This window comes from Calliopsis andreniformis, chromosome 3 (genome assembly GCF_051401765.1).
Source record: "Calliopsis andreniformis isolate RMS-2024a chromosome 3, iyCalAndr_principal, whole genome shotgun sequence".
Taxonomy (NCBI): Eukaryota; Metazoa; Arthropoda; class Insecta; order Hymenoptera; family Andrenidae; genus Calliopsis; species Calliopsis andreniformis.
The window spans coordinates 20,959,959-20,986,346 of record NC_135064.1 but is presented as its reverse complement, the minus strand read 5'-3'; the positions used below and the strand labels follow the sequence as shown (position 1 = coordinate 20,986,346).

Here is a 26,388-nt window from a genome sequence, read left to right as displayed (position 1 = left end):
ACGAAAACAGTGGAAAAACGAATTAAAATGATTTTCTATAAAGTGGAATGGAAATTTAACGAAAGTTAGAAGCATGAAATATAATTTTTTTGTAGGAGGCTTTGATTTTTAGGAGATCCAGTATAACCCAAGTAAAAATACAGATAAAACAGTAAACACGATTCTTGAAACATTACCTCATTCAACAGTGATAAAAATAATGTCCCTAACCTCAGACCTCTAAGCAAGCGATGCTGTGTTTTCTGTATTATGGTGTACATCCACTATTTAATTAGTAGATAATATACTTTTCAACGTCATTTTATGCTTGAAATAAATCTCCTTAAAAACAGAACCTCAACTAAAAAACATCTCGTTCCACATTAGCTCCCAATTTCAATCACAAATTTCCTCCTCTTCGATCACACTAAACAACACTTTACCACCTCACTCTTTCAAATCAACTAACAGAAATTAATCGTAAGACTTCAACGTGTAGGAGAAGGGTATCAATTACTGTCTGATGACCGATTACCGTGTCCACACTTGTATTTTTACATATAAAAGTTGAGAAACTCTGAACTGAGTACATCTGAAACGTGCCTCATTTGAGGAGTTATTCTAATTCAGGCATGCATCCGCTAAATTAGTTACAGCTACATCAGTAGAATAACGTAGTAGAACAAATCTACTCAGACACATTTCGCCTACACTTTAGACACTCTTTCAACAATCAATATCTCGACCCCAAAGCTCCTGACCCAATTCAACTATTCTTTACTTTAGTCTTATCTTAACATGTAAAATCACCTCTTAACATTCCTGACATTTATCGTCGAACACCCTGTATAAGAAGATTAAAAGAGGACACAGTAATCAATCAACACACAACAATTGCCATAAGACAGAATCCCACCGAGACAACACTAGGGGACTTGTAGCATACCACAACACGTATTTCACAATAATCGAAAAATTATTTACAAAAATTCTCCTAAATAGACCCACGACACTATTTTCTAAATAATTTCTCAATTATTATAAAATGTCTGTACACTACTTAACTTAAAAGATACCGTGGTATGTAAACGAGTCTACAAGTCGCTTACTATTACCTCAGTGGACTTCGATCTTCCGCCTACCAACAACCAAATAAAAATCCTGGCGAAAGGGGGTGAAGCGTGCTCGTCACTCACCGATCGAGAGTTTGAGTCTCGCGACGGATGTCTGTTCAGGTCCAGCAAGCGCCTCCTCGGCGCTGTCGATGTCACAGATAGACCTCTGGACTAGCGGGCGCAGGTTGGTGCTGCTGTTGCGGTATCTGTTGCTGCTGCTGCGCCTGCTGCTGTTGGTTCTGCGTCTGTTGGTGCTGCTGTGGTTGATGTTGCTGCTGCTGCTGCGACGCCTGTTGCTGATGATGGCTGTGGTTGTGATTAGGATGATGATTCTGTCTGGTCCTCAGGATCTCGCATCGCTGCTTGTAGAGATCGCGCTCCTGTTGGACCCGCGCCAACTCGATCTTCAGTCGCTGGAGCTCGTTCTGCAGGTTCCGATTCGTCGTCTCGAGGTCGTGGCGTTGTTGCAGCCGCTTGCTGCGGCAGTTCTGAGCGTAGCCGCGGTTCTTCAAGGTCCGTCGCTTCTGCTTCAGACGCACGACCTTCGCACAACACGAACACCCGTTTTACGAGCGAACTTGGCCGAACGATAGGGGAACGTGATTTGCTAGCGATGAGAATCTTTATCGTCCAGTTGAACGCTACTGTGCTTTAGTGCTTTGCACCGTCTATCTTTGGTAATTGTACAAGTTTTAGTTTTGGAAACGGTGGCCACTCTTGAGAGGACTCCTCTCGAGACGGGACTTTTTTCTTGTCTGAGGAAATGTAAGTGTAATGTAGAGCTTTTGCTGATGACGGGCTCTATCGTGCACTGTTCGTAATTATTCGAAAGGGAGTGTATTATTAGACTGTGGATCTTTATGCACTTATGGAAAGTTTAGGTTCCATTTCTCTAGTTTTATGTACGAAAATAGGAACTTGCATGAACATCTGCAGTCTACTGATTATATTTTGATTATATAGTGGGATTTTTCTGCTTATCAAACCACTTGTTTAAGTCGAATTGTATCTACCCTGAAATTTTTATTTGTTTAGTAAGATTTTTAAGACGAAGAAACATAAGATGGAAGTCCAATTTTTAATAGGTAATCAATCAATGAATTTTCAGAGATATTTGTATGAAACTATTTTTAGGGATTTATCAAGTCATTATAAATTAATAAATGCATTTGTTAAATAAATATAACCCTCCTTATACGTATACACAAAATCGCTCAAATAATTCCGAACAGTAGTATACACCATATGTAGTTTCACTAATACATCATATGTCTGACCATAAGATGAGCTACTCTACTGCCACCAAATATTCCACTTTACACTTGCTCCACTCAATCTCCATCGAATCCACTGTACCCATAGCCCAATAAGTATCTCAATCTTGCAAAAAAAATTCCATGAAATGCAAAATCTCCACAAGAAACAAATAAAACTACAATATACCAAACCATCCTCATACAAGAATCCCTCTAGCCACCTTTCCAATCTTATCGTCAACTCTTCGCAACTATTCGATTCGCAACAACTTGTACAATCTTGCTTCTTAGAAACACTCAGAGAACTCAAATGGGGGTCCAATAAAACAAAGATATACCGAGGAACACGAAGGTATAGCGAAACAGCAACGAAATAGGTACCGAATACATCGTGAACAGAAAAGAGTCAGGCATTACCTACACGTGGGAGTGGCGTTAAGAAAATGAGAGACCTGACTCACCTCTTCCCGCGGGCAACCGTGGAGACGTTTGTTCAACTCGCGCACGGAGAGGGACATGAGGAGCTCGTCGTTCATGAGCTCTTCCTGGGGGTTGTTGCTGCCACAGTTCGGGTAGAGAGCGTTGCCCGTTCTGTGCGCGGGACTCGGCCCTCCAGCTCCACAAGAACTCACTGAACAAACGCTCATCGGTCTTCCAGGTTGCATCTGTATGCCCTGCATGCTGTCCTCCATCCCCGACATGCCGCTGCCGCCCGCGGGAAGCATCCCGCCGCCTGCGCCCCCACCCCCGTAGTACTCTATGTGACCCGCCATCGTCGTGATGTATCCACCTGCGACAATAATCGCGTCGACTTCGAGTTCTCCTCTGATACAGAAGAGTTTTGGGCTTTCTCGCCAGGGTTAGTATCAGCGAAATGATGCGTTAGAGCGAAGCAACGAGAGCGTAGATTTTTGAAAATGGGAGACCAATGGCTTTTCTCGTTCTTTTTAGTGGAATTTGTGAGTTCAGAGGTGGAGGGGAGATGGTTGATCTAGTACTCGATCGCTTCAATTAATAATAAGATAACGTTACTTGAACTTTTTTAAGTCGATCACATAGTAAGTTTAGATATCTTATTATATCATATAATTTTTGTAATAACAAAATAAATAAGTAAGTACTTTAAAATTGTTACTTATTGAAGTGATCGACTACTGTCGAGTCAATTACCTTGGATACCAATGATGAATTTTTATGATAAAAATGAAGTTGAGATTGCGATTTAGTGCAAATTAGAGTAAGTTTCAGTAGAATTTATTTGAAGATTTTGAGAATGAGATGTAATACGATTTTGACATGTCTATAGCTGAAGAAGCTATGGGTCAGTGCAGAATTGGAAGAGTATGGTAAATGTCCCAGAATTGGTTATAAATTTTCATCAGGTAGTACAGATGATAAGACAAAGCATTATTCACAGTTTCAAGAAAAACTTATCACTTATGATCATGAGTTTGTTAGATAGGTAGATGTACGTAGATATTAAAGTACAGATATACCCCCAATGACCAAACACATGTGAAGGAGCAGAACTCCACCCTTAGGTTGTAACATGAAGCACAATGTTTTTGTGGCCCGGTTTTCCAAGGTTCTACAGCGCCACTAGCATTTCTGTGTTATTGAAAATGTTACCAGCAATCTTTAGAAATAGGTTAAAAATTTGAGAAAACTGGGGAACAAGTAGTTAAAATATAGGAACAAGTTCGCAGTTAGGACGACTTTGCTGTTATGTAAAACGAGTGTATGTACAGTCAGCGAAAAAATCTCTTACGCTGTACCATAAACACATTAGTAGGTGAGTAGTAGAATCCACGACCTACACAATTTTACTTTTTCTTCAAGGTCAAATAGAATAATTGAATGGGTGGGTTGAAGAACAGTACAAGTTCAAAAACCACATTTTGAGATAGATATTTAATCCTAATGTGTAGTTCTACGCATTCTACACATCTAGACCCTAGACTCAGAGTGTATTACGTCTATTTTCTTTTTGTATAATGTAATACATTTTGGCTCTGGGGTCCAGTTTCGCGATTACTTCAAAATAACTAAATTTGGACTTATCCTCTTCCTCAACTCAACAATTCAATCACATACATTTTATTTCACAAAAGTATTCACAGAAAACAACAGAGACTGTCCCAAGAAATATCTACCCCCAAGAGTCTCCATCGTATCCTCCAAAACTGTCCCCAAATTAAAAAGAAACTACACACGCACCTATCCACCAGTCTCCCTCCCCGAGTGAAACCTCCCCACGCTCATCCACAACATCTCATCCCCCATTCTCCACTTACCAGCGTGTCTCGAATGACGCTGCAGGTGCTGCAGGTCCTGGAAATGATGATGCGTCGGCGTGGAAGGCCATGCCTCGTGATGCGGCTCTGACGTCTGTTCCTGGGGGCAGTGGGGCCTGAGATCGAGGGGCTCCTGCCTCAAGGACTGCGTCAGCCAGCTCATGCCCCCGGACCCGACCTGCATCTCGTCCTGCACCAGCGAACCTGGCTGCTGCAGGTGCAGGAACAGGCCCCTCTCGCGGGAGTCCCTGTCGCCGCGGTGCAACTGCAGCGACGGCGGCGAGGCCGAGACAGGAGGCGTGTCCGGCGGTGTCCCAGGGTGCGAGAGGGTCGTCAAGTGAGAGGCTGCACCAGGCGGCGCCTTCACCAAGACCCCGTGCTGCACCTGAATGTGCGGCTGCCCGTACAGCGGATGCGGCTGCTCGAGCTCGTGCGCCGGCGGCGTCAGAGGCGCCATAGCCAGGCCCTGCGCCTGCACCTGACCAGGTAGCTGCACCACGCTACCGTTCACCATCATCGGTGAGCCGATTCGCACCTACGCCATGGAACGTTCGTTGGTTAGATACTTATGCTCGGTGACGCCTTTCGCGGTGCTTTCGTGGAGGATGGGGTTCTTCGGAGGGAGTCGGGCCAGGCGCGCGAGATCGACGATTAAGCTGGGTCTACACCAGCGAACAGTTCGTGAAGTGTTCGTAAACAATGTTTACATATGTTCGCGAAGTTTTTATTATCTTTGCTCGAGTTTTCGCGAACATCAGGAACAGTATTCGAGCAGATGCGCGAACAGGAAACTTGTGGAAAATTTTGATTCGTGTACTGTTCGCGAACAGTTCGCGGTCTCTGGTGTATTCGCGGCTTTAGGGTGCGAACAGTATTGTCAGGTCACGTGAACTCACGTTACATAGGTACTATAGCAAATCCATAGTGTGAGCAGAGGTTTATCCATTGTTTTAGACGTATTTTGCTGTAATATGAAACAAATTTGCTATAAACAGGGGTAAAATCTCGGCTCACACTATGGATTTGCTATAGTGTCTATGTAACGTGATTTCACGTGACGTGACAGTCATGTGTTCATATTCTAATTGGTGAATGATGATTTTCTTGGCTAGTATAGACACAATGAATTCTTCTTTCTTGCCGACTGTTTGATTTATCGATCGTGTGTTTAGTCTCAAAAAAATTCATTATAGAATGATCTCTGTAGCTCTAGGTACCTTCAGATTAAAGTTAAGTGGAGATTCAGATACAGTGAGTTACATTGCTTCGCGATTCCCTGATAAGCTGGTTGCGTTACATTGTCTAAAATGACGATATTAAGCTGCTGCTCCAAAACAGAATGAATAAGTTTCTGAAGAAAGATCATTTATTAGCTAAGTTTCGTAATTTTCGCTTTGAAGCAACAACTCAATATTGACATGTTTGGGGTGTAGCTTAGAGTGTCGCGAATTGACGAAACTGAGTGTATCTAAATTTCAAATTAACTTCAACTGGAGCTAAAGAAATCAGTCGTGTGTCTACTAGAATCGACAAAATTGTCGTTCACCGATTATTTTATATGTCTTGTCTTAGCCTGGTCAGACACAGTGAATTACTTGAATTATTTTAGATATAATGAATTTGAATGAGACTACGCATACGACTGGCAAAAAGAAAAATTCATTATATCTATTAAGACTAGTACAGATTGGGATACAATCACTGCAGATTCATGACGATGACAATAATTCTTTTTCTGGTTAATGGATTTTCTGGAATGAAGACAGTTGCTATGCAAAACTTCGAACGATTACATTTCAGTTTATATTAGTCCAAACGTATCATTAGAACCGATAAAATTGTCATTCACTGATTATCAATCGTGTGCGCCTGGCCTAAGATGGAGTCGAGATTGGTTTTGGACGGTTTTTTGGTGAGATGGAAGCAGGGTGCACTATCATGGGTAGTTTTGAGAGTCTTATAGCAATTGAGATTGGAGTAGGTGTCCTAGTTGAATGGTTGTAGAAATGGACATAGAATACTGTGGGAAGTTAAAGTTCAATCTTGATGGTTAAATACGACTGGATTGCTGTTTTGGGTGGGCTATTGAGGTTTTAGTAAGTAGGTGTTTCTTAAAGACAGTAGATCGAGTTGATTCCTTGAATTAGATTCAGATTATGATGGCAAAGGTAGAATATTGGATTAGATAGTTGTTGAAATTACTATTTCTTTAGAATTTATAGTGTTTCAAGATAAATAGAGCATGTTGTGTATTTTTTTTAGTAATGGTTTTGGACATTAAACAGTTCTCAAGGAGTAGCACTTTTCCTACTGCTATTAAAATTAAAAATTATATTCCATAGTATATAATTGTACAGTAATATAATGTATAGCACTAACAGTAACCAAAAATTCATTTTTGAAGGTATGTAAAGTACTAATATCTAAAGGATAATTCTGGACTGGAATAGTGTCCTAGAAGTATACTAGATTCTTTGAGCATTCTGACTCAACCCAAAGCCACTTGTTTTTTCTCATAAATAAAAAATGTACAATTCATGATTTGCTTAACGACAAAATATAGGCGGATAAGTAATTATGATAAGAAATTACATTTAATCAAAATTTGAGTAAACTAAAAATTGTACACAGAATAACAGGCTCCCTCTTTTTTATGCAAACTTGCAACATAATAATTTCAAACTCGTGCAATGCAAACGATGCACGTGACCGTTTACATGCGCCATTCCAGAGTCAACGAATATTATCAGCACGTTGAAGATAATGCGCGTGGATTAATTCGTCATCCCCGTGTGCGCTAAATATACGCGGAAGCCACTTGTGAATGACCTTTTGTTTTGACCATAAAAATGGAAACACGACAGTCAGATATTGTAGCTAATATTACTATACTCCAGAGACAATAAATGAGATAGAAAATCGTATAAGTTAAAAAAAATAGCAAGAGAGGACTAACTCAGTAGTTGTAGGTATTCACTGTAATGAGTATTGGATTTGGAACATTAATTTTTTGTCAAAAAAATTACACTCTTTAAATTACACTCACTTCACAAAAAATTAGTACACTTTACTCTTCATTCCACCGCAAATGCATTACCCCCATTATTACCATAGAATTATATCTATTATTTCCAGTAAAAACTGTACAACACCCCACAATTAAAAGAGAAACTTAATCGTCGTTATGAACACATAGCACACTTTACTTTCACGTTGAAACGAATTCTGACGCAATTAGATAGCTAACATTATTACTTATTAATTCCAACGCCCAGCAACCATTAGACATCCTCTCAACAAAATACCGTCGCCCTCAACTCGTGACCACGATGAAGCACCGGAGGCAAGACTCGAAGCATCGCAATTGAAATCAATCGATCTAACCTTTCGCTCGCAAACCAAAAAAACCAACGAGAATTATCGGGCCGACCATTAAAAAATCTCTCTGTCGCGTAAAACATTACGAAACATCAGCATACTTCTTGTTCAACATCCACAAAGAAACGACTCTCCGTCGAGCCTGACCCCTTTCCCGCGAACACGTAAGAAAAATCCTAGGCTATCGATCATCCGACTTCCGCGCGTAAAAAAAGTAACTAGATTATCCGAGAGAAAAGAATCTATCACTAACCTCCCGTTTGACATCGGCGGGATCGAGATGATCGAGAACGAACTCCTGCACGTATTCCCTGGCGAGATGGTCCTCGGCTTCCATCTTAACCTCGTCGACCTCTACCTCCACCTCCAGCGCCTCCACCTCCTCTACCGTATCGGTTGCGGCCGCATACGGGAACGTCTTCTCGCTGCCACCTCCACCTCCTCCACCTCCACCGCCACCTCCGCCACCCTCGCCACCACCTCGACAACTCGTCGTCACCGTTTGTTGCGTCGTGACCACCTTTTCGGCGACTCCGCCTAACAACGACCCACGATCTCCTTCGCGAACGTGACACCGACCGCGGCACGCCACGTGACGATCGATTTCCACCGAGCGAATTCACTGATCTACCTCCTTTCCCAATTCTCTCCTTTCCTGCGATTCGATACGATCGTCGAAACAATCCGCGCCGATGAATATGCCCCTTACGGGGATAGGTACGCGCCAGCCAACGACTTCTCGTAAGGCTCGGCGATAATTAAGCTAGCAAGTGAGGTGTATAGTCAGGAGGATGCTGCTCGATGGTCTTCTATGAATGTTCAGTCCAAGCTTATTTATCACGGTTTGTTTATACGCCCGATCACACTGTCGACGACTGCCGCACTACGCTGTTACGAGGGCATTGTTCATGGATAGACACTGTTCGTGTTTGAGTTATAGTTCCAGTAGCACAGGAAGGATTACCGACCATGCACTGGTAACACTGTCACCCGCATCGCACTTTGCCGCGATCTTCCCGCCAAAAACTGCTGCCGATGTATCGACAGCGACGAACAGTCGATCCTCGGTAAACAGAGGTTTCTCGATCTTGATGAGTGAGAGTATGGCGAGCACACGTGGATAAGGGGTAAAACGGTTCTCCCCTGGGTGGTTAGGCGCGCACGAGAGGAGGCCCGACGGAAAAGGGAAAAAGAAGACGCGTGGTAAGCAGCACCGAATACGTCGTCCGAGTGGTGACTGGCTCGACGAGTGTGGTGGAGAGTGGGTCTGCGCGCAGGACAGAGTGACGTCAGGGGAAGGCGTGGCCGCCATTACTCGGCCCTCCGACGCGTGCAGCGATTGGCCCGCGGGGTAAGGAGTCGCCATTTGCACGCTCCTCTGTTGCCCCCACCAGCGGTGGCCACCTTGTCACTCTGGGCACGGATCCGTACCTCTGCTGGAGGTACCCCATTAATTTCTAAAGTGATTATTATAATTTTTCAACGGGCGCGATGCTCCTCTACGCCACCTCGACCCCCCACCCCTGTCACGCAGACTCTCGATCCTTCGCCGCGGCTCTCTTTCTTCGGAATTTCAATTTAACCGCGGTCGGTATATAGGGGTCGACCTGTTATCAAGCGACCGCGATCTCGAATCGGCGGAGCCACCGATTTTCTGCCGTCGACGAGACTTGTGGCTAGGGCCACATGGGCGTTTAGAGGAGGGAGGATTGTAGGTCTGACTTCGTTACTTTCGAGAGGGAAAGCAAGAAGACGTACGATCTATAAAAAAATCACTTCTGTGATCCTAACCTAAAGTAGAGACACATACCACATTACGTGAAAACCATGTCACGTGATTTCTGTGTCCATAGAGTGTAAGTCGGCGTGCCATTGTTTTGAATCTGTTGGAAGCTACTTTGCTGTAGTAGACAAGCTGGTAGCTTGTGATTTCACGTGATGTGATATTAATGTGTTTCTACTTTTGTGTGCTACTGGGAGCTTGTACAGTGCCTCAAAAATATAGCTATGTATGACGAATATACTCGTCATGAGGAAATGATTTTTTGTGTTACGAGTATATTCATTATGATAAAATGACAATTCTCTGGTTTATGACTAGTATACTCGTCACGAAGAAGTGGTAAGTTTTGGCGTCGTGACGAGTATACTCGTCTCTTCATTTTTGCGATACAACGATACATACTTCCAAAATAGAACTACACAATTAATAGATTAAGTGAGACCTACACAAGTGGCGTGTGGTACTCTTGTGAGTATAAGATATATAAAACACCAAATGTGTTTCCTGTTACTTAATTGAGAGTTGTATCTTATTTGGTCACATTCAGCTTCTTAACTCCACAGGGTTCGCGAGCCCTTATTTAGACAGCGTTACTCAAAGATTCCAAAGATCTGTTTAGTACCGTATCTAAGACGTTCTTGGAAAGTAGCTTAACCTGTCACTGAAACACTCATTATCAGAGTGATGAACTTGTCAGGTTGTGTACACACCTGAAACGCGGAACGAAACGTAGCGATGAAATACGCTGACGAGTAAACGGAATTAGGGAACACGGAAGCTGGACTGGTTTCTCGCGTTGATCGTGGGAATGAATGGAGAAGCGACGGTGTAAAGATAACTCCTTTTTCGTGGAGAGAATGAGAGAGACGTTAACCTGTTAACTGGGGCACTTTGCGATCGCAGACGCCATCTATGTGCTTAAAAATGTGTGTTTGCAGGTGACTGAAGGAAAGTTACTGTTGAGGGCCGATAAGAAAAATTAACCTTAGACCTTTCATTGACCACTACAATATTGAAAAGTGATTAAAACAATGTTCAACTTTTTAAATGATTAAACTGACTTCTTTTAGACATGACCTATGATAGGAATATCTATAAAATGTTTTACCTGTGTCTCTTAAATACAGAAATCGCTCTTAGCTTTGCCTGTACATCGTAACGAGTAAAAGGGTTATGTATTATGTTAATAAAAATTAAGATTATTTAGTAAACAGTTATTCTATAAGCATTCTATTGTCACGATATTTTATTACATTTGCATTCAACATGGTGATGCTACATATGTTAAAAAGTGAGAAAATATTTCACTTCTATGTGAGCGTAGAATTTTTAATTAAAAGATTGAATTGATTTTCTAGGTTAGATTCGTAATATACCTACTTACATATGTAGACATATGAAAATAATAACAATAGAATTATACTACATCATCATACTTTGATAGAAAAGGGAAATAAACAAAGATCTGATTTAGGTATCATTCTACGAATGGTAGCAGGACGATATGAAAGTGATAATTAACGCTATACTTAAACTACAAGAATTTCAGTACGATTAATAGATGCGATTATTCCTTAAAAAAGGTTAAATTCTAATTAAGTTAAATTAAAAACCTTGCTGGTTAAATTTGATTTTGTTAAGCAGTACACGTTTACATACGAATAGAAATTACATGTTTCTTTTTAGAACAAAAATCAAACTCACTAACAACGTAACAACGATAGGGGTGAGGCGAGCGACGGGCGCGAATCACGAACTCGCATCTAAATAGGTTTCCACAAATGTCTACGAACCTACCCCCGCTTAGCAGTCTATATTCTATACCCATTTCTCGGGTGGCACGACTTTCAAATGCTTCATGAATATCAAATTTTCTCGTCGCACCCTCTCTTCCTTTCCTCGTCTGCCTCTCCCTTCTAGCCTTTTTTCCCTTTACTCTTCATTTCCAACCGTTCGCGACGCATAGAAACGAATTTGTCGCTCAGCCAGCGATGTACTTTTAAAATTTTAATAAACAGTCCCTCACACTCTATTATAATAATAGGTATTAGCTCTGCATGATTAATTAGAAAGGCGTAAATATGAAATACTACAGACTCTTATGTAAAGTATTCCAACTATTGTAATTTTGCTGGATAAAAAAGTACATATGCATTTCTAAGTAATGGGAATTTTCTAGTGGGAAGTTTGATCAAACTTTAACAAAATTAAAACTTATGAAACTGTAGTAATCACTAGACTGTAAACCTACATACACTTATGGGAAATTTCAATATGCAACCAAATATAGAGTCTATATAAATAATATATAAAAACGTAGAACATCGAGCTTAACATCGAGTAGGTGAAAAAACAGTCGACCATTTTGCTCGAAGAATGTCGATGCAACTGTCTCGCGTCATCCGTTTCGTAATTCTCGATCCAACGACTCGTGCGACATTTTTCCGCGCGGCAAACGCGCGTGTGATTTACGCATCGCGTTGAACCCAGACAAACTCTACGCTCGAGTTTCACGGAAGAACGTATCGACGAAGAGGGAAGGGGTTTTCCATTTCCTCGAACGGAAAATGAGAAAAGGCGCGAAGGAAGCTTTAAGGTCTATCCGTGCTTTAACCTGCCGGGCCAAGGTGACAAGACAGACAGAATTTTGTTGGTCTAGACGGCAAGTGTCGCAAAGACCCCGAAATAGAACGAGCGAGGAGGACGATAGGATTGGCCATTTTGTTCAGCGAGGAATTTGTCGACGCTGCACTTCGACATCCTCTTGCCTGCCGTTTTCTTTTCGTTCCCTCCTCGTCGTTCGACCTGTACTCGATACCATTCCAAGAGCACGGGTTACACCGGTGTAACGAATGCGAAAAATTTTCCACTGTCGAGGGGCCACGCGATCGACGTGGCAGTCGATCGTATAGAATCGTTGAACTCCGCCAACTATGGGTACAAGGCTGTTGACAATCAGTAAGAGTTATATAGGTATTCGGTAACGTGAAAAATCTTGAAAGATACAAGGTAGATTGTACGTAGGCCAACTATGGGTACAAGGCTGACGAGGATCAGCAAGAGCTATCTATTTAATAATGTGGAAAATCTTGAAAGATACAAGGTAGGTTTTGGGTACGCCAACTATGGGTACTAGACTGTTAAGAATCAGCTGTGTAAAAGCTATTAATCTTAAAGTCTTCTTCTTTCACTGACTCTCGCTAAAATTCTTTCTATTACTTATCGTTGTTCAAAGTCTACAAAAAATTGTCACCTATGTAAGGGTGACATGGCAATCAAAGTATTAAGTCCTATAATAGTAGATTTCTCAAGACTAACTCAAGATCAGCTCAAATCCAAAAATGCAACAAGTTGTATCATCGATGCTAGCATCTTTTATGCATGAGCTACGTTCTTAACATCGTCCACGGATGAATAAATGTTGCATGTCGCGATGTTTTGCACGCACGTCTGACAGCAGCGAGCAAAGTCCCAAAGCAAGAAGCACGAACGAAGAGAGACAGCTAGGACATTCCCATATGACAGTAATTCCTCCTGGTTGTTATCATACTTTTACACCGAGAGGTCAAGAGACTGATCTATCGCATCTGGTGGGACATCTCGGTTGTTTGGCGCACAACAAACTCTACCGCGAGATTTACGACGAGCAATTGCATTCGAAAGCCAAACATGGAACTTCCAGCTCTCTCTTTCGCTTCCTCCCTCTTTTTGAGCGGGAGGACTCTTTTGATCTTAACTCGAATGCCAATCTCGGACATTTGTCCACCTCCCATTCGTTCATCGAGCAACTTGAAATTACCGATATAACTGGAACTTTCTTCCATGTCGTCCTTTCTCTGGGAAGAGTAAGAACTTGCAAAGCACCTACTCAATTTTCATGATCCTGATTTGAATGAAACTTTGAGTGAACGTGAAGTGTAGGATATCTTTTTCGATGAGAATTTACTTTGAAGGAGTGAAATCAGCTTTTACTGCTTTTATGTTTCTCTCATATTTTGAGGCATTACTTCGTAATAGTTTATGAGAGAATGTAAGTACCTATTCCTTCGTAGTTCGATGTATTTTTTAGAATAATTTACTTTGTCTTTATTATAAAATTAAATATATTTTAGAAAAACAGAAATTTAAATAGGTACTAATTACACTTTCAAATTGAATGTTCAGTGATTGAAAAAATCGAAATTCTACTAAAATTCAAATCTTTAAGTTGAAACATTTTTCTAGTTAGCTCACACGATTTTGCAATAAAAGAAGCTGAGAGAAGCGAATAAAATCAAGGCACGTGCCGTTTATTCTTTAATTGACGATAAGAAAATTACATCATGTTTATTTTAATGAAAAGTATATCATCGATATTTATCTTCACTGATATTTCAATATTCTTTAATTTAAATACTGTCAACAAAGATATGACGGTCATTATGCGATTAACTATTCACTATAAAATTCCTCTTAAAGAGGAATGGAAAGTCCCCCACATTAAATCAAAATTAAATATGTATCTACATTTTTAGTAAAATTATTTCTGAGAAAGTTACTAATGTAGACTTTTTTATGATTGTCCCTCTATACATTGATAATATTAAGGTAAGGGATTATTAACAAAGATTCCATTAACAGAGAGTCTGTTAATTCGACTGTGAATGTTTATGCATTCATAAGAAATTTATGTGTGCAGACATTATAATATTATTTTTTAAGAATAATCAATATTTGTATCTAAATTCGATTTTTATAGTCATGTTTATAAAAATATGAATTTACATAAACATCCATTTTGTCCATAATTATCTACTGATAATTAACAATCTACAAAAAATCCTCTCAATTCAATTTCAAGAGAGAGCCTCTTCACCAAGTGAAGCAAGTAGTAGCAGAAGCACCGCGAGACACTATACAGACAGTCTGACCAATGCGGTACAGTTCTACTTGATATCGAACCTTACCCCTCGCTCTCAATCTCAACCTCCATCGCTATCTAATCCTCGAAAACATCCTCCTTCAAAACAAATTAAATACAACTAACTCTCCCTCCACCAGTACAACCCTCCCCCGCCCCACTTTCCATACAAAATTACACAAAAGACATTCCCAACCTTCCTCCCAGTTCCCAGTAGCCATTCCCAGCGAATAAAATTCCACGTTTCATTATCATAATCGTATGGACATTCCTATGCAACGATCATTCGACTATTCTACCTTCTTTCCGTCAAAGCGAAATAAAGCACCGATCGAAACAGTCCTAGCTTCCTTACTCGACCAGTCTAATCAGAACAAGAGGCGTGGGCCAGCCAGGGTCACGAGGCGTTAATCTATCCGTATGCAAATTAAAAATCGTCGGTGGTGGCCTTAAGGAAGCTAAGTTTATGAACGCGTTCCAGGATGAGACCGGGAGTAAGACTACAGAGAGGAGCAAGAGCAAAGGTGGCTGGCTGGCATCGCGGTGGGAAGAGGAGGAACGAGGGAGAGTGCTGAGCCAGCATAGCCGGCTTGCCAGCCTGCACATCGATACCAACCAGTCAGCCAGCAAGCCAACCTACCAATGAACCCACCTACAGTCGATAGAAAGGTTTTTCCTACGAGGAAACGTTACATATGCGATAATTCGAGGGGTGGTCGGGGGAGGGGGAAATTGAAAATTTTCAGGGGAGATCGATCGAATATCGCGGCTTCCACTCGACACTGGTGTAATGGTCAGGCGGAATCGATGGGTCGCTTTAATGTCAATTGGAGGGTTTGGCTGGTGGGCATTGGTCGAATTGGTTGTTACTAATTATTTTAAGAACTGCAGGGCGAGGATGTTTGAGAAATCAGTGAGGGCTGAGGGGTGTGGAGAGGGTGGTTTTGCTGGGCTCTGTTTTTTACAGTGAAAGTGAAAGGCAGAAGTTTCAAAAATCCACTCGGAATAGGTAGATACTCATGGTAACTATGAGAGAGAAAGGGCACTGCATGTTTACGTAATGATAGAAGTTCCCCTTCGCCTAAATTATCCACGAAAATTACATTCCACACAATAATGCTTCAGTCTTTAACGAAGTTGAGAAGGAGGATCTTCTCTTTCAATTACTATAGATTCATCATTGTACCACATTGCTCAAGATACTTTTTTAAATGTGTCTTCAAAAAATTAAAAATTCAATCAACAATATTGGCTGCCCCATCGCTCATCCCTAAAGACCAAAGAAAGAAACAAAAGAAGCTACGTCGAAGGTAACAAAGGAGGTGAACGACAGAAACTCAAAAGAGCGGAATAGATTATTAAAAGCAGAGTAGCGGGAGGGAAAAACAAAAAACGAAAGGAAGAAACAGGAAAACAGCAGCGAGTGAGAGAGAGAAGTAATCGAAGGAGAAGGAGAAAACAACGGGGGATGAAAAAGGAGGAAGATCGCGCAGAGGAACGAGGAAGAGGGAGAAGGACCAGAAACGTTCGGCGGATAATCCTTGGAGTCATTTGTCTGCCGGCTGTTGAGACGCTCATTTGTTCGCGGCGCGATGACAGATGACAATGAAGTAGAGATCGTGCCACGGTCATAGAGCGTGGGGTGACGAAGGTGGGGAAGGGACGCGGAGGGGTAGGGGCGGGCCAGCACCCCCCGTCAGGATGCAGATCTGTTTGCCGTTCGTGCCTCAATTATTCTCGGATCATCGCTGTGTATCGGCCTGGGGAACAATCGAATCGCGGTATTTGTGTCGCCGTGATTAAAAACATAATGTTCCGTTTCACCAGCGACAAGTCGAGGCGGAAACAGACGCGTACGTACGCGGAGGCGGACGACTTCGTTGAAGAGACGCAGCTTTGCCTTCGGGCTTATTTCGATATCAATTTCAATTTGCTTTTTCTGGTGAAACGTTCTATAGGAAGTTGACAGAAAATACTGAAGGTTTAGGCGGCTTCTGAGATTTTGCAAAGGGGCACGAATCGCTGGAATGAATCTACAGTAGAAGTAGTAGAAGAGACAGAATTAGATATTTGTGGCTCTAAGGCAAAATGATCTGTATCATTTTTTTAAAAATATCAGGTCGAGGTCTTAATAGATCTAGAACAGAGATCTAGGTTTCTAAACGTATTTGATCTACCACCCTCTTTTTGGGGGAAGAAGTTTCTCGTCGACCTTCTGGAAATCTGTAATAAGTACTTTCTTTAAGCCAAGAGACACACAGACGCGAGAAAGAGTGACAAATTTGCGGTCCTTTATGTTTTTATATTTCTACGTCCTATAACATAGTAAGTTAGGTTACTTTTGCTTGGAGAAAGTTTTTCTCTTTTTGTTTTAAAACTTGTATTTCGATATCCATTTTGTGAATCTAATAGTTTACACATTTCACTAAAGTACTCATTAATTATCATATTATTTAAAATTCCAAAACTCTGATTGTACCAAGAATGTATCTAAGGAAACGTCCAAGAAGTTAAAACCAAGAAGCAACATCTCTGTGACTGCGCGTCTCGAAGGGGATGAAACCGTACACGAGCACATTTAGCGACTTCCGGTGCGCGTCGGAAGTTCCGTCATATTTGTCACCGCGCCGTTATTAATGGCGAGTTTTTATTGTTTTAGCGAAACGGAGGGAAGTAACGAAGAAGAGTCTAGAAGAAGAACCGCCGTTTCTCGTCCCCGGCTATTAAATTTAATAGCCAATATCTCTCCCTAGTGCTAGCACGTTTTATGCCCTTTATCTCTTCGCGATTCCTTTCAGATAAGCAAACATCGATCTGTCAGATCTTTAACGACCTGCTTCATTGATCCTTACTAATTTCAACTTAATGGTGAAAAAATACTTTCTGATGATGTAGGTAGGGTAACTCTTTGGCTCGCAAGGGACATCACTTTAGTGAAATTGGCAATTCCAGATTAGTATTTCCAAACTTTTGGCTAGTAGTGTATTTACTCTATTAAAATACAAAGGGTAAGATAAGGTTCCTAAAAAATATACAAGAAAAGAAAGTAACAATTCCTTACCTTGTAAATCTCTTCACAAATATCGAAGTAAAATCCTTTCAAATAGAATCTCCTGAACCACCTGCATTAGACGAACGAATGCATAAATCGAGCTCCTCGACCTTCAAGGACTTCTTCTTTTCAGCGAAAAAAAATTCGTCCTTATCACATAATCACGTCGTCGTTTCATGGATATTGAATGCCCCATGCGTGCGGTCATCGCAGATCAGCGTATCTCGTCGTGTAAAACAAGTCAAAGCAATCGGAGGAGCGGAAAGATCGTAATGACATCCCCCTGTACAAGACACTGTTACAGGCTGAGCGAAGCTCCCCGTGGCTTAGATCAGACTTCTCGAAATCGCTCCCACTTCCAGGTAACGATTTATTAATAAACAATCCACGACCGCGGTGGCCCTTGTCTCTTCGTTTGCTGACAACGAGGGCGTACTGATTGCGCGCGACTTATGCTGCAGCGTGCGATCTTCGTCGCCCCTGACTTCGAAACAGCGACCTTCGTGCACCCACGGTTACGTCCGCGTAACTTCGCCGATTTTTTCTTTGCATAGATCGCGATAACAGCCATAAACTTCAAACCGCGACGATAAGAGAAATGTATCGGCTTGAAGTATGAAAAATGCACTAAATAGAGATTATGTTAATCATAAAAGCTTCGTTGTCACTAAGCAGTTCTTGAACGCCAATTCTACTATTTAAGAAATGATGATTCTTCTCTTTGAGTAGATATTATTTAAATGACGAAGGAAATTTCTCAGCGAAATGAATGTTTACCACTTCAAATCCTTCCTCTGTCTCAAATGGAAGCTTCTCTACTAACAATAAAATAAATAATAATTCCAGTTAGAATACAAGAAATAAAGTCTCACAAATAAAGAAATAAAGTATGTATACTCGATAGAAGATATTAAAGCAAGGTATGTACTTTGCACAGTTGCATAATACCCATAGCAGAGTTGCATCCACAAATTTAGCTGGAACGAGTGTACAGCTCGATGAAAAGCTGAGACCTTGGTGTCGGAAGTACATCAAATTCTACGTTGTCGATTTGGTGACATAAAAGACGAATGAAACGCGAAGCCGCGGCGCGATCCGCGAGGTAGATTCGCGAGGAGAAAGAAGGAAGGCAGAAGAACTCGGGTGTCGGGTCACATCTGGCATCTGCAATCAACACTCGACTGGGCCCAGTGACGTCACGTCCGGCTATCTGCCGAATAAGCAGAAACCGCGTAACCGGACTCTATCTGCGAGAAACGATTTCGAAAAAGAAGAGCTGCTAGCACGTGTGCCACGAAAAGGCAGCTCGGAGTATCCAAGATTTTGTGATCCGATAAAACGACCATTCTCTCGAGCAAATGACTCTAATTTCAACCTACAGAAATAATCGCCGTCAATCGGTCGTGTCTAGCACGTTCTGAGACACTTAAATTTATAGATAGGATGTAAGAATTGATACTCATACGTAGTTGCAGTTCAACTGTTCAAAGTGAATTTTAATATCTTCATTTCTTCACTTCTTTCCTTCAAATGGATGGAGTAATAACGTCTACCAATACTTGAAAAGTTTCATCATTCACATTCTGAAAAATTTGTTAAATATACACTTAGTCATAAATAATTAATATAGATTTAATTATTTAGAGCTGTATAAAAAACCAAAGTTTAAATTTCAAATCGTGTAAAAGAAGGTTCGAAAATGTATGTACTTTATATATTTTACCCCACCTAAAAAAGGCTTCTGGATCCACATCGTTATGAACACAACTTTTTAACGAGCAGTAAAGATGCCAATATTGGTAAGACATAGATACAATCACTAAAAAAGTGAAAACACATGACAGCAGCAACAATTCTTCTTCTCTCATCCTATGAAAAACAAAACTGTCAATATTGCTGTCAATAAAATTTCCAACAAGTGTATCCCAGTCTGTACCAGTCTTACGAATAAAAATTCGATTTCCATGCGACACAATTTAGGTCATAGAAGACTGTTGAACATTGTAGCGATAAAGTATTAAACGTGTCAAAGGCTATCGCACAAACGCGTAAAATATTGACATTATTGGTCGCTTGGATCTTAGAGGGACTTTAGCCAGAGTTGAAGGACATCCGTAAATTGGAGACACGCTGGAGGATCGGCGAGCGCTCGATTTGAAATGTGTGCATACTGTGCAAATAAAACTACAGAAATCACCGATTATCTACGATTTTTATCCACGAATCGTTAGGGCTCTCGAAATAAATCGCGCACGAAGGAAGCAGCTCACCCCCAACTGGTTGTGGGGCGGAAGGGCAACGAGATTGATGAATCAAGGCGGGCCAAAGGGTTGAGAACAAACATCGTTAATTTGCACGCGGATTCCCGCTGGCTGAGGCCAAAAGGTCAACATTAACCGCGGTATGTATATGCTCGTCAAATACTCTGCACTGGACCGTGTAATCCAGATCCGCGGTGCTCGCTGCGCTGAAGTTTCGGCTGCTCGCGCTCCCTGCGCCCTTTCAGCCGACCTAATTGTCTAATTGGCAAATAAATCCCATTGTTTTCCAATGGCGCGATCGATATGTGCGCCGCGGGAAAGCCTTTTGTGCTAGTTGGTAGAAACGCGATATGGTCGAGCGTTTTTCGGGGACCACTAGACACCAGCATTTGACGCGGTGGGTGTCAACCGCTTTATGCTCCAATCTTCTGTAGCACCACCTTTTGTGTCGCGTGATGACCCTTGCACACTGTACCGCAAAAGGTCGATGGGTAAGATCAAAAGACAGAGGCTGACTTTCGGCACAGAAGTCTGAAAATCATTTGTCGTTATGAAGTTTACGCTTATTGTTAATTTATGTACCATGTATTGTTGAAGTACAGGGTGTTCTATTTAAGTTGACACAACGAAATATCTCGTGACCGACTAATTAGAACAGAAAAAGCTGGAACACAGCTACCATGATATTAAGGGGAGATTCAAATTGTACTAGTTTTTTTAATATATGGGCGTTTCAAAGGTCGTTTCAAGGTCAACTTTCATTTTTTGATGGGAGCATAAATTTTTGATTTCGGAATTCTATTGTACATAGAAGTACAAGCAACTTTTGTTTGAAAGGAATTTTTGTACGACCTCTATTTTTTAACTACAGAATTATTGATTTTTCAATTATATTTGACTTGAATTCTATCAATTAGAAAAAATTGCAAAAGATAAAAATTGTTTATTTTCTTCTTATAAAGCCCTGGGAATTTTTTCATAATGTTTTACTAACTTAATTAACAATGAACATCCATTATTTTATCTTTCAAAATACTGCAAAAATGCAGTATAGTTTTTTTATACAAAAACAATATAAAAAATATAAGTTGACCTTGCAATGGCTACTATAAAATGCAAAAGAATCACGAAGAAAATTCACTTCATAAAAAATAGAAAATATAAACCTTTTTCATGGTGTTTTCATTTAAGAAATAAGTTTCCTTAATTTAATATTTTCCATCAAATGTAATCTATACATCAGGAAGCTAATTCAAGAGAAAACATAGAAATATGTTACTAATGATGAAATATTCATAAGAAACTCAAGATATGAAGCATCCTGTTTCAATAATTATCATAATTAACGTGTCTCTGGTTGAATACTCATCTCTGCATCCTAGAAAATACATGTATAGTTTAGTAAGAGCACGTGATCGTTAAGGATCAGACAGTTAGACTCGTGTGGACGGGGATGAAACAGTGGGGCAGTGAACTGGAAGGAGACAGAGTTGAACGATTATCGGACAATAGTTTGTTAGTGGGGTTCACCTGCTGTATTGTTCTCTGGAAATGTGGATTCAGCTTCGTCCCGAGATCGTTCCTTCGCCGCGTTTAAATCGTTCGATACATACAACCAATAGTTTCTCATGCGCACTCTAATTACCTTCAGTGATGCTTAAGGCTTAATTACTTCTGCAGCTTGTCTTTCTAAGTAATGTAGACTAAAATCACTTACAAGACGAAGTATCGTGTTAGTTTTATCATCAACGTTATTTTATATTCATCAATGAACTTATACTTAACTTAAAAACATTGCTCATATTGCATTCACAGCTCTTTTTAAATTTTTTATTGAATATTAAATAATTAAAAAAGCGTGTTCTTTTTAAATCGCTAATCACTTTCGCTTATTTCTTACAGTTAATAAAATAACTACAAATCCAACTATAACTATAAATTATAACATATAGTTTCACTTTCTTTTTTAAATAACAAGCTATGCCATTTTCCTGTAACAAATTTCTTATGTGATATCTTGTAATGATTACAAGTTGTGCATATGTACACATCTTAAGGGAACATTATGTGTACAAATTACAATTTTCTGTAAGGCTGATCATTTGTAGTAAAATATAGAAATTATCTCACAGATATACATATTCACATTCGTTGAAATAGCTACTAATGAAATGAATAGTTTTCTTATAGCCTCGTAAACAGCAAATTACATTTCCAAGGCCCCAGTGGTGAAATCATCGGCAAAATAAATATAAATCATTATTGTGGAACGCTACATCAGTGATCGATAATCAACCATTTATCCGTAATTTGTTCTATTTGCTTTGTAAGTATTGGATTCCTCAACCGCATTTTCACTTCTAGTTTTCCACCCGTGGGTTTCCTTCCGTCCATTAACTACAGTAATACAACATTTCTTTAGTATATGTAATCATTAATTACACCCTTTAATGATCTATGTCCATAACTTACTGGGAATGAATCATGAAGCACACATAGAGTTTCCAAAGGCTGCAATTTGACTGCGACTGTGCCTAAGAGGCTGTCACTTCTAAAGAATCCACTAAAAAAGAAACCGTAAATTACATGCTACAGTGGATACATATACGTACATTATAATTTAAAAGCTAGAATACATTGAAATAGGGAATACGTTGTCACAGTTTGCTCGCACATTACAAAAGCTATGTAAAGCATTTTCATAAATTTGAAACTAATATTTTCTCTTCTAATAATATGTGGTTCGAATACTTTTAGAATAATTATTACATTATTTGTTAGATATTACTAAACAAAAAGGAACAAAAAATATAGCACTAACCACTTTGAAAGCATCAAAATAACAGCACATTATTTCTGAAGTATAATTTAGAAGATAAGTGCGTTTAAAAGGACGAAGTATTCATACCTTGGATGAGTGCAACACAGGAAGGGATTCAGCGAGCATCTGTAAGCAACGTACTAATCTATTTACTATCTTTAATGTTACATTGTGATAAATTATTTCGTTCCTCCTTAATGTTGACCAATTACACTGTATTAAATAATCAATGCATAATACGCTATTGCATACATTAAAACACTATTTACAAGCAGTAGGTAATAATTGCTGTCAGTATGAAAATTGTATATTATTTGTAAAGAATATGCTATTAAAACCAAACTTATCATGAGTAAATACTAAAATTTTAAATACACTTTATAATTACCCTTTTGCCCAAACTTGGCACTTCAATGCGTGCCTTTTGAATACTCGTTGACATTGTCTTGAACGATCTATTATTCCAATTAATGGAAAAACTGCCTGATATTCAGGATTACAGGTTCCCTTAATTGTGGCGGTCCTATCTGATGGAGGACTATCAGAAGGATAAGGGAACTCAAATATAACATATGTATCTGCATCCTTCGAATAATTCACTCCTCTTATTATCGATATTTCTATATCATTATCACTTAAATCTGTGCAACTCCTAAAAAATAAATACTGTAAACTTTGCAAACCTTTTAAAGTTCATACCTGTTCCATTTACAACGAATAAAAAATATTACTAACTGAACTATAGCGTAAGTCTTCGTTTCATAGTGATGTTGTGGTGGTGGCAGTGCATCGCGTTTCCGAACTCTCAGCATATCGAAGTCTCGTTTATAACCCAAAGCAAGTCGTTCCCACCTATTGTATCCAGGTACATCTCCCAACGCCTTCGAGTGATCTCTCGTACATAAACACCACTGCAATACAATTTTACAACCACTTAGTACATGCACTTTATTAAAAAATCAGTAAAAATGTATGTCATATACCATACCTTGATTTGCTTCATTAATTGAGACTCAAGGTTTTCGTAAATTTGTTCATCCGTGCCCGTTGCCTCTTCTAGACAGTCTTGACTACTTATCAACGTAAAACTATCATCAACTTGCCCAGCTATGTTATCAGCATTGAGTTCCATTTTCGCAAGAGGGGACAGAGGTATGGAATTCATGTCAACAGGTAATCCAGCTTTACTAGCTTCTATCAGTGGATCAATTCCTTTCGCTTGTCTCAAATAAGTGCGTGCCAACTCTATATCTCCATCTTTTTTTGCATCAAGGGCAGCTTGCTTCAATTCATGTTGACGCTGTTGCAAGAACGTCAATTGCTTATCCGCACGTGACGTCTTTTGATTTTGTTTTCTTCCTACAAGTAAAATATGAATTATTAGTAAGATAAAATGATAATTAATAGTGTTATATACTTTTAAAAAATTGATTACATACCTATTTGTACTCTCGAAGGAGAAACAGGACTCTTTGGACTTGTACTTTTGTCTCCTGATTGTTCAGAGTCTGGAGCAGCCTGTGGTGTTGGTTCCGGTTGCGTTTCAGTCTTTTCTGCTTCTGGTGCAGGTGCACTAGGTTGTGGAGGAGCTGAAAGTGGCGGGAAACCAGGGGGAGTTGGCAATTCATCCAAAGGAACAGGTTTTCCGCGAGCTAGCAATTTACGGGCATCTTCAAACTGCTTGCAGATACGACCATATCTTCGTGCTTTAGAAGAATTTCCTTCAGCTTCTGCAGCCATTTTCGATTTTTTATACACTTCGAGACGTTGGTTGAGAGCAAGCTCTAAATTTTCTGGACCAGCTGGCTTTGTTTCTGATGCTTCTATGTATGACAGAACATTAAGAGTATAATCATTTGAATTTGAAATAGTTTTTTAAACTTTCAAATGCTTTTGAAACTTTACCTGCAGATGGAATTTCTGAAGGCGCCTGTTTTTGTACCTCATTTTCTACCTTCTCAGGTTCTTTGGTAGCAGCAGTATTACTGGAGTCAGGAGTATTCGGAGATGGTGGCATGTCTGACAAGTCAACTGTATCCCCTCCATTTACTGCAGCAATGACTATATCAAACTGTTTTGCTACACTTACACACTGAAGTGCTTCCTTCATATTGCCAGCTTTTTTCCATGCTAATGCGGCGATTTTATATTCTTGCTGTCTACTTTTTAATAGCTTTAATGCTTCTTCATCTATAGCTTTCGTTGGAGCAGGTTCTGAAGGAGTAGCTTCAGGAGCCGGAGTATCAGCTTCAGCAGACACATTAGTATGCTCTGAAAACCATATATATAGTAAAAAATAGGAAACAATATAGAAGGCATAATTATTTTAGATAAAATACCTGTCATTTCTTCTACTTTATCTTCGGATACTTTTGGTGTTGATTCTGAAGTAGCTGATGGTGGTAATTCTGGTGGAATGTCTGCTTCATTAATAGTCTTTCCTGTTTGGGCATCATGCAATAACTGCTTAAGAGTTCTAATGCCCCTATTAAATCTTCTCGCTCTACTTGATTCATTTTCTTGTTTTGCTTTCTTCTCAGCAATTTGGTAAAGTTTCAATCTTTCTTCTATTAAGTTTATTATACTCTCCATAGGTAAATTTCCTCCTTCTGGTTCAGGGTTTTCCACGCTCTCTGTTCCTGGATCTTCTTCCTCTACAGGTGAGCCTTTCTCAGAAGATTCATTGCCTGTGATCATCTGAAGTTCACTCTAAAGCAATATGAAATATCTAAAATTACTTTAAATACATTTATCTAACTAATAAGAAAAACAAATAAAGAAAGAACTTATACCAATAATTCTGGATCATCCTCCCCATCAGATACTTCTTCATCTGGATCCTTCAGACTTTCGGCTATCATTTTATCCAAGTTTGCATCAGTACCTGGTTTCCTAGGTGCTACAAAATGTTATCTTATTCTACAAGTGTACATTAGAAAAATAGACGATATCTAGATGTAAAATTGAACTAAATTCCTACCTCTGCGTTTAGGTCTAATGTCATCACCAGCTGTCAATGCTGCTAATTCAGCTTCTAAGTCGTCGTCATCATCATCATTATCCATAAAATTCTTACCTAGATCATCTATGCTTTCGGGAACCTCGAAGATCCCAAACTTTCGTAGAAATATCGTGTTTAGTAAAAGTCTGACTGATTAAAAAGTAAGGTTAAAAATATTATGAGACGATACCTGAGCAAGGCTACCAGCAGGTCGTGTTTGACGTTTCGTCTTCTCTTTCTTCCCAAACATACTGATTTAATAAATGTACACTATGGCGAATCAATTCACAGTTCGTAATATATCAAGAATAACAAGGCAGATAAAATACATTACAGGTACACATACACAAAGCGTATCTCTGTGAAATAACGTTCTACTGATATGCGTCATCCATCGCACGCACAATACACAAAAGTTAGCCCAACATCACTCTGTGACCTAACACATAATCGTTTATAATGATTGCACAGCTATCCAGGAAACACGCAAATAAACTTGATAAACAGGCTATGAACTAGAACTTTTAATATTACCAGAATATCTAAAT

At 39.9% G+C, this 26,388-nt stretch overlaps 2 protein-coding genes across 4 annotated transcripts; both read right to left on the bottom strand.

Annotated features, from left to right (window-relative positions):
- Window positions 1-1,246: 1,246 nt before the first annotated feature.
- On the bottom strand, window positions 1,247-8,359 carry Tj (Maf family bZIP transcription factor traffic jam). 2 transcript variants are annotated; one of them, XM_076374938.1, is made up of 4 exons: window positions 8,276-8,359; window positions 4,645-5,179; window positions 2,803-3,140; window positions 1,247-1,636 (listed from the first exon to the last, which is right to left on the bottom strand). In XM_076374938.1, exons 1-4 carry the CDS (start codon window positions 8,357-8,359, stop codon window positions 1,247-1,249), a joined length of 1,347 nt encoding a protein of 448 aa, XP_076231053.1. The 2 variants fall into 2 exon arrangements, with proteins under 2 accessions (XP_076231053.1, XP_076231055.1); XM_076374940.1 differs by having other exon boundaries at window positions 2,812-3,140.
- A 13,031-nt stretch (window positions 8,360-21,390) lies between these two features.
- L(2)gd1 (lethal (2) giant discs 1) lies at window positions 21,391-26,226 on the bottom strand. 2 transcript variants are annotated; one of them, XM_076393204.1, is made up of 12 exons: window positions 26,031-26,226; window positions 25,820-25,955; window positions 25,632-25,738; window positions 25,179-25,548; window positions 24,745-25,110; window positions 24,279-24,662; window positions 23,828-24,198; window positions 23,575-23,750; window positions 23,228-23,491; window positions 22,927-22,965; window positions 22,491-22,581; window positions 21,391-22,415 (listed from the first exon to the last, which is right to left on the bottom strand). In XM_076393204.1, exons 1-12 carry the CDS (start codon window positions 26,088-26,090, stop codon window positions 22,296-22,298), a joined length of 2,484 nt encoding a protein of 827 aa, XP_076249319.1. In that variant the 5' UTR covers window positions 26,091-26,226; the 3' UTR covers window positions 21,391-22,295. The 2 variants fall into 2 exon arrangements, with proteins under 2 accessions (XP_076249319.1, XP_076249320.1); XM_076393205.1 differs by lacking the exon at window positions 22,927-22,965.
- Between the last annotated feature and the right edge of the window lie 162 nt (window positions 26,227-26,388).

Excerpts from the sequence above, each read along its gene's own strand:
- Tj (XM_076374938.1), bottom strand. The coding sequence starts at position 8,359 with ATGGAAGCCGAGGACCATCTCGCCAGGGAATACGTGCAGGAGTTCGTT. Across the intron at positions 5,180-8,275 it reads CCGCCGATGTCAAACGGGAG|GTGCGAATCGGCTCACCGAT; the intron begins GTTAGTGATAGA and ends TCCATGGCGTAG. Across the intron at positions 1,637-2,802 it reads CGCGGGAAGAGGTGAGTCAG|GTCGTGCGTCTGAAGCAGAA; the intron begins GTCTCTCATTTT and ends TGTTGTGCGAAG.